The following is a 12,116-nucleotide window of genomic DNA, read 5'->3' as shown; positions in this document are numbered from 1 at the left end:
CCAACTAAAAAGTAATATTACCTACCCATGCTGAGGGCCGAGGAGGATCAGAAATGCAATATCTGCTATCCTGGGGACTCCGGCCTAGGACACTTTGTGTAGAGAGATTTACTGTACATTTTTATAATCCCCAAAAGTGTCTCCTTGAGTTTTTAGATTTCCAAGTGTGCCTAAAACGCAATCCGACTGGTACTGCTACTGCTGAAGTTTAAATCCTTAAAAGTCTTTACCTTCTCACCCCAAAAAAAGAGCTGCACAGTCTTTTAATCCTCATCTTCTTCTTAAAAAAAAAAAAAAGCTTGATAGGTGACTCTGTATATCCTCGATGTGATTTCTGCATATTTTTACTTCCTTCACCTCCCACGGGAACAAACGCTTTGCTGGTTAATCTGTGTTGAAATCCCACCTGAGGACAGAGAGATCCCAGAGAAATCAAGAAAAAAAAAAAGAGAGATTAGGAGCACTGTAGTCGAATTAAGTCAATGCAACTGCACTTTTGCTCAAACTTCAAACTGGTTTAAATGATACTGGGCATGAAAAAAAAATCTTAAATGGTCAGAGTTACAAAACTGCCACTTTAGTCATTAGTAAGCTGTGTTAAAGTGGCATGAATGATTTTCCGAGGATGAAATTTGTTTATTTATTTGCCAAACGCAGAACAAATTTTGTTCTGTATTACAAATCACTGAAATTATTGTAAATGATCTTCCATGCCGCCTTCTAAAAAGTTTAAGAGTAGGGCTACTGTATAATGGAATGCTGCAAATTCAAACAAGTTGTTGGGCTGCATCTTCCAAAAATGGAGAATATAGTTGTATTTGATTGTTTTGTTTAGTTTTTTATCATAAAACTGCATTTGCTTGTGATAGATATGAGTGTACCATCTCTCAAATGAACCTCAAATGAGAAAGCATAAATCTTGAGATATAGGTTATATCTTAAAGTAAATCAAATCAATGCTAAATCAACACTTTTAACATTTAAAAAATAAGCAGCAAGATTGAAATAATATTCCATGAAATTTAATCATCAAGTTCAAAAACTTATTTCCTGGTGGATTTGCGCTTCATTCTCTTGGTGTTCTTTGTATGGACTGAGAACAAAGGAGCCTTTACAGTAACAAAGACGCTGCAACGACTTATACCTGTTGATCTGTTCCAACACACTACAACAAGTTTCCAAGTGATTTTCTACACGGATCTATTTTGTTTTTGCCTCGTGATATCTTTGTGCCCTCAAATACAATTCCTTATTCGTGCAAAAAGTTTAATTCTGTGTCAGCGTTTGGTTTCTGGGAGACTTTACACCTGATTGTATTGTGCTGAATTCCCACAGTGCACTGGCAACAACTTCGCAAAAACAAAAACACAAGAGTCAAAAGACGAAAAAACACTACTCAACAACAAACTCTTTACAAGACTAAACTTGTCACTTTGTCTTTTTCTAGCGTGCGTAAAACGTCCTCTCCTCCGCAAACTTCTGACAGGCAGTTGCTTTGTCTTGCGTGTCGCAACATCCCCAGGAGACAAAAATACGGCACCAGCACAAACTCCATCTCAGCTCCATTAAAGCTCAAAGGCAACTCATTCTAAGCTGCAAAAGTTGGCCATTACTGAGCGTTATGAAGATGCGTCTCTGAGCATCCCCTCAAGTTCTCTCCTCAAAGCGCCCCGCATCAGACAAAGGAAAAGGGGACCGCTCCTCTCGTTCTCTCTCTCCTGGCTGCTTCGATTTCTCTATGTCTCTCGCCCTCTCCCTCCTGCTTTGTGCTCAAGTTTTGAGCGCTGACGCACCAACTACAGCCGCAACTTTTAACTGGAAATTAATTCAAAAGTCGCTTCAGGGATGAAAGCAAATGCAGTATCCAGCTCGGATACAACTCACCTGAGGGTGGTTTGCAGTGTGCGCGCTCCCGTGCGTCGTGGAAAAAGTTTGAGAGGGCACATCTAGCTTTGTGTTGTGGAGTCCCCCTTTGTCTACACGTGTGATAGATGGATGGGGCTCTCCTTTTGGCCGCGCCTAGTTCATTTCGCTCTCCAAAGAGTCCCGCCCTCTCAAAGTCAAACAACTATGCACACAACAATATTGGACTGTGGGTAGACTGCGTCAGTGCGATCAGTGTGCTCACTGTGGTTAATTATAGGATGTTATTATCTAAAATGTTTTTGATCGATATGCTGTTTTTTTTTCTTCTCAAAGCTGTTGATTCAATTCAATAGAATTTTCTTTTCTGTCATATTTACAGGCAGAATTTCTACACTAATTTCATTTGAATCATTTTAAATGGCAACTTGTATTACTCTAACTCTTGTTTACACATTAAAGCCCATTGCAGTTCAGCGTTTGTGAACACATGGTGTGGGTTGGCCGGCAAAAACTTTACTGGATGCAGCGCCTGGAGACTGCATTGTGTCTGGACAGCAGTTTCAGGGGAACAAAGGGAAAGACAAAAGAAAAGGGTCTCATTATTCTGTAACTCAGAGTCACACGTAAAGATAAATACAGACAGGATTCAGCGGTGCTGCTACAAGGCGAAACCACACCTGAGGTCAACTTGTGACACCTGATTCAGTTCATCTTCTTGATACATGTAAAGTAAAATGGCAACAATAGAGATAAAATAAAGAAAAAAAGAGATACAAACAGTGAACTATACAAATGTTTGTGTATAAAAGTTTTGATTAATCATGCCTTACTAAATGGGATTCTGCATTATTAGATCTATTAGCCGTAATAAAACCAAATGCACAAGCAAAGTGGACTGTTTTGTCAACAAGCAGTAAATTGTAATTGTAAATTTTGAGCCTTTGTTCGGAACACATGTGGTCAAACAAAGTTTTCTTAAAGTCCAGTCTCATGGTAAATCATGAAATAAACAAAACATTTCAAAATTTTTGTTTAAATCGTTGTTTCCAACAATCCTGTGATATGAAACCGCCTGAAAAAAGAGTGTTCACCTGTTTATACTCACAATATCTATCTCAGATTAGAAATCAGCTTTGTGTAGCTCATTAGATGGACAAGCCCCACCCCATGTTCAGAATATGCAAAACTGGTGCAGGTGCTAAGGGCATATTATGTAAAAAGTTTAGTTGGGTGTAACAAAAATAAATAAATAGCTAAAATAACTCACTACTTGCGATCATCAACACAAATGCAGAGATTTTGACTTCAAGGCTGATGTCATGTTTTATCATGGAACTGAGTTTCTATTTTTACTGGAGTTTTCATTCATGCTTCATCTCTTTTGCAGACAAGGCAGGATTCCAAATAAAAAAGACATTACTTGAGAGTGATGACATACATATTTTAAATCTTCATTTTAATTCTGTAGCAGTTATTAATCTGCTAAAACTAATCTCTTTCCTCAAAATGATATATTTGGTATTTTCAAAAACGTATGATCTTGCTTAGGAATGGTTCCCCCTCCTTTTTCTCACTGAGAGAATGAGAATCTGTGACTATGCTAATCGGGGCACCACCTACATTTTCTAATATGTCAAAGCAGCTGTCCCAGAAATGAAAACTACAGAGCTGTGTTTTCTCTGGCATTGTCATTGGACACTGAAATGTCTCTGGCTCAACTGAATCTACTTCTGTGATAGTTTAACATCTTTGTGTGAGGCATGAAGGCTTACAGAATCAGATTCCATGCTATCACAATCATAAACAGAACACGTTATGTCTGCCATAGTCACAACAAGAGCAAAACACACCGTGTAACTTCTTCACACAGTTTGTGCTAACTTATCGTCGTAGCTTAAGCTACCTTCTGATATCACCAGTTTTTCCCAGTTAATTGCAAATTCGCTGTAAAACTCCAAATAGCAAGTCGCCAGGATTGATTCCATCAATACGGCCTTGCCTTTCTCAAATTTGACTTTTTTTTTTTTTTTACCTAGAGGGGTGGGGGCTTTAAGCCCTAAGGCTAGTTTCAGCCATAACCCTACAAGTGTATAATGACACAATGTCTAGATAGTTTAAATAAATTAATAAAAAATTAAGCCATAGTTACATTATGTGATTTATTTTTTTTCAAAATTTAGGATTTAAAAAAAAAAACATTTCCACTTGTCTTCTCAAATGCAAAACATTCAAATGCATATGAAAAAAACACAAGAAAAGCATGTCTTATTGTGGCAGTGGACGTGCAAGTGTGTTGGAAAAGGGAGAAAGGGGAAGGGTTAATAATGTAGAGACAAGCAAGAATGCAAAAGTCCCAGCTTTATCTGATTTCCAGTTGCATGTCTCTTTGCCCTTGTTGTTATTATAATTCCATGCCCGAGACCCAGAAAACAAACAACAGACTAAAGACATATGATACATTTGGAGGTACACCAAGCGATGGGTATCAATCACACACTCCAGATCTGTGGCCCTGTTAGACCCTACCTCTGTCCAAAAAACAGACAGAGACTTGTCTGGTATCCGTGATTTTTCTGTTTGTGCAGACATAAGCCTGTAGGAACATCTAAACCAAACAAGTCAGGAAGAGATTCGCAAACCAAAGATAACAGACACCTCCAACATTGTGTCAGCCCTCCATTCACATGCCAGACAGACGCAGATGAATAATGAAACGTGAATGCAACTGCTCATGAAACCGTGAGTACTGAACTGAAACAAACAACTTGTGCAAAGAAAATGAATGGCGGAGACTGCATAAATCAGAAGGAAGCGAGAAGGAGTCATACACCCACCACCACTGCATCATCCATCCACCCTGAGTTCAGCCAAGAATGGCTACATGTACTGACATGGATAGAGAGGCAGTCATACCTCTCTCACCCCCCTTCGGCAGGGCTCTTATCCCCCCCTGCTGTGATTTTACTGGGCCACTGACTCCAGCAGTAAAGCCTGTTCTGCACTTCCCTGGCTGCTGCTTCATATCTCCCACTGAGGAGTCAGCTGAGCCATGCTTGAGACTGCACAGTGAGCAGGCTACATACAGCTCGTAGGAGCCTGACACACACAAAAGTGCTGAAACTGTTCAGAAATAAGCAAGACACACTGAAGATATCATCTCCTTGTACGAGACATATTTATCATTTCAAGATTTAGAATAAAAGCAATTTTTGTACAAAAAAAATGACTGCAAACATTAAATGAGACATGAACTGCATAAAGTTGATCATTCGAAATTAAGTTGTGATGAAATGCTTCATGCCTAAGCATCAGAATAATGTTTTTGGGTTTATGCACCTTAACAGTGCTGCATTTTCTCTACAAGCATAAAAAGAGTGCCAATGCTGAATTTTTGCAGAGCTCCAGTTTTTGAAAGAGGGGATGACATCCGCACCATTGCAGGTGACATTTAGAGAGTCATGCATCTATCTCTATTCCTGTGCATCAGAGCTAATGATACCAATACCGATTCAATTAAATCTTGTTATTTCAAGCTTATTCTGCATTTTACAAATTCATAACAGCAAATCTGGTGGGGAAGAAAAAAACAGTGGTTGTTACTTTCATTGGGACTTTATATAGCCAGTTACACTAAGAGCTTGAAAATTAAAATACATTTAATAGAAAATAATATAATTACCTTTAGTTACATAGTTTGTTCTTTTTAGTCAGTTAATGGATGTCAAGGAACAGTCTTTTTTATTTTTTTTTATCATGAACATGTGATGATTCAGGAGACAGACATACAGTGTCTTGTCTTGCCACAAACATACATGCCATGTAATGAAATGCACACACACACACGCACAAAACAAATGCAGCAGACAGACAGACATGCTTGTCAGCTACGCTGGAGGGCCCTTGGCTGACTGCTGCTTAAACAGCCCTTCCCCCACTAAGGGCCTGTCTGGAGAGGGGGAAGGGGAATCATGAGTGTCTGGACGCCAGCAAACAGCACAACAGGCTGGAATAGAATAGAACATCCATATGCCTGGAATAAAGCCCAGGAAGATATAGGATTTGAGCTCACAAAAAGCAACCAATCAGATTAAAATAAGGTGGCCCTAATATGTGCGCAGATATATTGATCATAAAAATGTAAAAAATGTAACAATAATCATCCACCGACACACTGCTTTTTTTAAATATATTTTATGCTAATAGAGATATGTTTCAACAGTCTAGAGAAATGTGATGAAATACACAACGTCACGTCATAAGCTTATCTGAGATAAAGGGGCAAATAATTGGATCCTGTGATGTAGGGAAAACAACGTGCACATTCTGTTCACGAGTGACACTAACCTATTTTCTGTTTCCACCGAGTAACAACATGGTTCCAGTGTTTGCATAACGTACGCAATTCTCAACCCCTTGAGCCACAAATCAATTTTACATGGCTCCTTGAGCAGATGAGCGCAGCTATTCATGTTGTTTCTCTATGATGTTAAGAAAAAAATAATAACTTTAAAGAACCAGCTGTTGTTTTGCAGACCCAGAGAGAGGTCAAGCCATACAGTGACATAATCGTTGATATGGGAAATCCAGGTCCCAGATCAACAAACCACTACAGTATAACATACTTAGCCTTGTAGGGGCTTTATGTGAAAATGTTATCAAATATGTGTCACAATTGAGCTTTTCTGGGACTCATTGAGCTTTCAGAAAGCTTAGTATTCCACTTGATGTAAAAAGGATTGTCTTTTATTTGGTTTTTCACATACCTCAGTCCACACAGTCCTTCTGCTTACCTTTAAATTGAATACGTGTGGCATTTGTTCGTTTGCATGTTGCCAAATCAAACTTTTGTGGAGTTCTCCAGAGCAGTTTTTTTATTGGTTGTGTCAAGCACTTTAAGGACTAATCCAGACAATAAGATTGGCTATGAATTGTCCTGAATATCTAACAATGTTAAAGAACTGAACAGTTACTAAAAAAGAAGCCTGGTGACGTGGTAAGATTATCAAAAGAAGCTTCATGACAGCATTGGTTTCTTACTTTCCATTATGTTGTCTGAAAAGCTATGCTAAAAGGTCCGTAACATCAGACACTATGTTAGTAACTGTCCTTAGGATTTGGCATTGGCTACCTCACTCTTATTTGTTAAATGTAACAATTCGTAAAGACATAATTTTTCGGCTTGGGCTGAAGAAAACAGATAAAACACCCAATAAACAGAGAAAAGGAGATGACAAGTTTCAGTTCCAGCTGATATTTATTTCCTTCCTTGAAAAAGTTCTGTACACAAGTTTGTATCAACAATCTGACAGGCAGTGAATGGACACAATTTAGCTGGCATGATTCACCCCCCTCCCTTTACTCCGAGTCTCAAAAAAAGGGTGGTTCCTTTGTTTATGGCATGATTAGAGACAATAAATGATAATTCTACACAGCATATTGCACAGGATGGATGAAAAATAAAGTTAATATATTTAAAAATGCTTTCATATATATATATAAAAAAACAGTCCGAACTGACCACCTTAAATGTAAGTAAGGATGTGTAAAAGATAGCAGTTCTAGACAGTGCCTGTCCTCGATAGCAACAACGTACATAAACACACAATCTTTTTGCTTTATGGTACAGTCAAATATACAAAGATCAAGTTCACGTTTTATCGTTTTTCCTCATTTTTTTCCATTTTTTTTCTGAAAAACACAACAGCTAATAACCTGAATCTGAAATACAAATGCTATTCACCATGCCATAAAGATACTAAAACAATTATTAGCTAATAGTTAGCCGACAAGTAGAAAAGATTATATAGTCAAATACAATGAGAAACGCAGTACAAGCAGGTGTTGCGGAACTCAAGTCAGAAATTTGAATATGCTCGATGTTATCATCTTTGTTGCTTGTTGCGATATTGATAGCCCGTTCAATCCAGTGGTTGATTGGCAAATGTGACATCAGTTAATGAAAACATCAAGAGACAAGTCAAATTTAAAGCTACAATCTCCTCATTGTTGTCACAGGCAAGTCATCTGACATGAAATGCAAAAGCAAGTGGCTGCTTGACATAGTAATGCTGTTAAACCCACATGGTCCACAGGAACAGCCTCCTAAAATAATGGTGTTCTGTGTCTTTAAGAAGCCTGCAGTCTGGCACTGTAAACGTTGAAGGGGCTGAGAAGGGAGGCTGATACAAGACTGGTGCTGCTTTCAAGTGCTGTCGGAAAAATTTAAATTACATCCTCATAATTTGTAATATTTCACGCTTGTACTGCAGATGTTATAGAAATGGACATCAAAGTAGCCCTAACCGTATTTGCTGATAAAAGCTACAGTAAGTTTTCTTGTTTAGTGGGATTCAATACGAATTACACACCTTATTCATATTAGCTCCTCTCCTCCATCAAAAAGTGGCAAGGTGCCTTTGATCTTTAAAGCAAAAAAAAAAAAAAAAAACGGAAAGAAAGAAAGAAAATAAATCATACAATAGGCACCACAGTGTTGTAAGGTCTGTCCTGCTGTTTGTTCGTAGAAAAGCATATCAACAGGCAACAGAGCCTCTGAAGTGACCGAGCTTACCATAAGCACTTGAAGGCAGCATGAAAACCAGCCTGCCTGGGTATTAAAAACAAGGAAATCCAATACAGCTGTATTAGTAGGCTACACACACCGATTGTTGACTCCCCCATTTTCCATATAGATTTGTACAAAAATACACTGAGAAAATAATCAAACTGTTTCCTCTCTTTTAAGTGTCCAAAAGTGTGTACATTTAAATATAAAAAGAAATCAAAAGTTGGGTGTTTTTAAAACTCTAGCCCTTCGCCTGAGAAGGAAATGTGACAGACGCAGACATACCGACAAACAACGGTGTAAGAAATAAGAAGGACTAGATCATGTGTTCATGTTGTTTAAAAAAAATGCTTGGCCCAGTATATAAATACAGCATCCCATATAAAATGGCATCTGAAAACATGTACAAAACAAAGCTCAGAGTGGTGAGGGGGTTTTAAAAAAAAAGAAATCGGTGACGATGTCTCTATAGCTATCATCTGAAATCAACAATGCGGAGTTTTGGTCCTGAATCACAGAGAAAAAACGTGTATAAAGTTCAGCACAGAGTTGAAGTTGCGTTTGAATCCTGAAGTCTGAAAAATTACAACAGCTGGTGATTAGTTCAACGTCCTTTTTGTTTTCTTTCCCACCCCCCACCCCCCAAAAAACAAGAAGAACTGAAGCGAGTGCCACCTATCCATTTAAATAACCCTAATACTAGTTTCCAAACCGCTCCAACAGTCTCACAGAAAAATCTCAGCACAAGATAGGAACAAAAGTAGGCTATCATGCTTAACATGTTTTTTGCTTTTTGAGAAAATAGTCGACTTTTAGAAAACACCAACCCACCTCGGTTTGATTTTAAAAAAGAAAAAAAAAAGCCTCTCGGTGACACCACAATAAAAATGTCGCACGGCAGTCCTATTCTGTACCTTTTTTTCTTTTGTTTAGTTTTTTGTTGTTGTTGTTGTTAGTGGTGAAGTTCACTTGGCGATTGGTAAAAAGTTGTGAAATGTCCCTTTTTATAAAAAGAAAAAAAAAACTCAGCAACGACATTGATTAGGTGAACGGCGGACCGCATAACGTGCAAATCAATCACAGTTAAGTTATTCAGTTCAAAGCAGTCCAGGACTGAGCGTTTTTACTGTGAGGAAACTCAGCCAGTCTCTCCTTTTCTCACGTGTTTTGCACTCCCTCCACTTTCTGTGGTTGTACCAAGTCCCTCTGTCCACGCATCCGAAGAAAAGTCCACAAAGCAAGTTATTCGCTTCAAAGTTTAGCTTTCCAAGGATTTGCAGCTCTTGCCTTTACGGCCGAGAAGGGACGGGGGGGTGGTGTGTGTGGGGGGGCAGATTCAGTGGGTTTTTACTGAATTTATCTGGTGATACACAAACTATCGTGCCCACTGTAACAGGAACCCCTGTTTCTGTTGGTGCTCGTGTAGTTTCATTTTGTTCTCAGTACGTAAAAACCAGGTTGGAGATGGTGGACTCCAGCCAGTCCCCGGAGATCATCTCGCTGACTTCGGGTGTGCAGTAGTCGGGGAACTCGAAGTGGGACCCCCCGGAGATGGACTCGCCGTTCAAATCCCAGTCCCTGTCCAGCACCGAGGAGCCAAAGCTCCCCAGCGACATACTATCGAAGCCGGGGCTCGGGTTGACGTCGAGCAAGTCGTCCTCAAACTCTTCGTCCTCCGAGGAAGACGAAGAGGACGACACGGAGGAGTGGGAGCCGGAGGGAGTGGGCGAGGAAGCCCGCCGACTGCTGTATGTGTGCCCGCTGTGGCGCTCCGAAGAGCCGCCAAAGCTGCCGCTGCTGCCGGGGGAGTCGGCTCCCTCCTCTCTGCCGCTGGCCGCGTCGTCGTACAGGCTGAGCGGGTCGCTGGAGTCCGCAGAGCTGCTGAGTGTCGGGCTCGCCGGGACCACGACTGAGGACGCGGGACTGACGCTCAAGCTGGCCGCGCTGCTCCCGAACACGTACACTCGCTTGGGCTTCTTGCCTTCCGGTATCTGCTTAGCTGCTGAAGAGACAGACTTGGACTTGTAGAGAGAGTTATGATGGTGCTCTGCTGGGTGCTCAGAGGCGAACAGTGATGCTTTGGTGCTACTGCTGCTGCTCCCGAAAAGTGATTTGTGGGGTTTGCTGCTGCTGGGTGATTTGGATCCATTCTTCTTCGAAGTGGAGGACGTCTTAGTGCTGGTGTTGTTAGAGCTACTGTTAAGTTTTTCTCCCCTCTCGCCGTTACTACCAGGCTTAGATGCGCTCGATTTTACCTTCTTTCTTGGCCGGTACTTGTAGTCGGGATAGTCCGCCATGTGCTTGAGCCTGAGCCGCTCTGCCTCTCGGATGAACGGGATCTTGTCGCTGTCTCTGAGGAGCTTCCACCGCTTCCCCAGGCGCTTGGAGATCTCAGCATTGTGCATATCCGGAGACTGCTCCATGATCTTTCTCCTCTCTATCTGCGACCACACCATAAACGCGTTCATGGGTCTCTTGATGTGGCCGCTGGGAGTCTTGCACCACGCCGGGTTGTCTCCCAACTTGTCGCCAGAGGTGGATGAGGCTGTGGAGCCCGGGGAGAGAGGCGAGGCGGCCGGGTCTAGATCCATGCACGCCCCGGAGTCGGAGCCCGAGTCCCCGGTGAAAAAGGACAGCGCCTCAGCGGTGCTCTCTGTGTGGCTCATTTTCTGCACCATGCTGCCCAATTACACACACAGAGGGAGAGCGGGGTACTTGCTCTTTCTCTCCCTCTCTCCTTGGTCCTCTGTTTCACTTTAAAGCAAACTCAGCTCTTTTCTCCCACTCTGACAGTTTTGAGCTGAGTACAAACAGCGCAAGCAATAACTCACTCCTGAGATGCGCAGGAAACTCGGCAGCACTTCAGTCCAGTTGCCTAAAAAAAGGCCAGATGCATAAAAAAGTTTTAATTTCCAGGTTCTGGTGGGGTTAAAAAAAAACAGCACAGTCTTTACTGTGCACCCCGTAGTCGGTCTCTCGCAGTCTTTTCCTTCTGTGTGAAAAAAAGAAAATCAATTCAGCCGTGTGATCACTGAACATAGGCTACACAGCTGCAGAGCGGTGACTGGGTGCCACACTGTGCGCTCAGGCACTTACAAAAGGCTCCCAAGTAGCTACAGTGTGTAAAGTAAGTGGCTTTCTCTGCATCTGCTCAGTCCCCTCTCCTATAGTCAAAAGCCGTGCATGCTGGGGTAGGAAAAAAAGACGCTAGAGCGAGTTACACTGCCCGCCACCCATCTGTAAGTCTATAGTCGCTTCTCAAGCAACCCTTCAGAATCAGCCCCCCTTGCTTGCATTTATCCCTTCCCAATACAACGGCGATAAAAATCGACCAATCAAACGCTGTCGCTACCCTGCCTCTGCGCCAAAATCACGCCTCCTGGGCGCTGATTGGTCCTGGAATGGAATCGAATAATAATCAGCGCGTGCAATGAGGAGCCTCGTGTCTGACCTCATTCCAGAATACAACAAGAAACTTAAATTTTTTTTTAAAGAGACACTGGGCAATGTTGTGAACCCCCCATTTCCACTCCCCTACGACAGCCCATGTGTCTACCATTAGCATACAGGCTTGCTATATGGAAAGTCAATTATAGTTCCACTTTGCCATATGGCATCTTGAACACTCTTCCTGAGACGGAAATTTTGCTACCTTGTTATATCAGCCTCCCTCTCTTTCCATTTT

The 12,116-nt window shown here is 41.4% G+C and overlaps 1 protein-coding gene and 1 long non-coding RNA gene across 5 annotated transcripts in view; both read right to left on the bottom strand.

Annotated features, from left to right (window-relative positions):
• The window catches only part of LOC140315726 (uncharacterized), a 110,408-nt gene extending 108,425 nt beyond the window's left edge, over positions 1-1,983 (bottom strand). For all 4 annotated transcript variants that reach the window (XR_011917286.1, XR_011917287.1, XR_011917285.1 and 1 more), the window contains exons 1-2: positions 1,885-1,983; positions 26-406 (exon numbers count right to left, since the gene is read on the bottom strand). This is a non-coding gene — a long non-coding RNA (uncharacterized lncRNA). The remainder of the gene's footprint in view (positions 1-25; positions 407-1,884) is intronic.
• A 5,118-nt stretch (positions 1,984-7,101) lies between these two features.
• On the bottom strand, positions 7,102-11,703 carry sox4b (SRY-box transcription factor 4b). Its single transcript, XM_072394634.1, has one exon. It carries the CDS (start codon positions 11,107-11,109, stop codon positions 9,871-9,873), a length of 1,239 nt encoding a protein of 412 aa, XP_072250735.1. The 5' UTR covers positions 11,110-11,703; the 3' UTR covers positions 7,102-9,870.
• Between the last annotated feature and the right edge of the window lie 413 nt (positions 11,704-12,116).

The sequence above is a fragment of the Leuresthes tenuis genome, unplaced genomic scaffold (genome assembly GCF_036924035.1).
Source record: "Leuresthes tenuis unplaced genomic scaffold, fLeuTen1.0.hap1 SCAF_10, whole genome shotgun sequence".
Lineage (NCBI taxonomy): Eukaryota > Metazoa > Chordata > Actinopteri > Atheriniformes > Atherinopsidae > Leuresthes > Leuresthes tenuis.
Note: the sequence above shows the minus strand (reverse complement) of the source record. Positions and strands in the feature narration are given on the sequence as shown.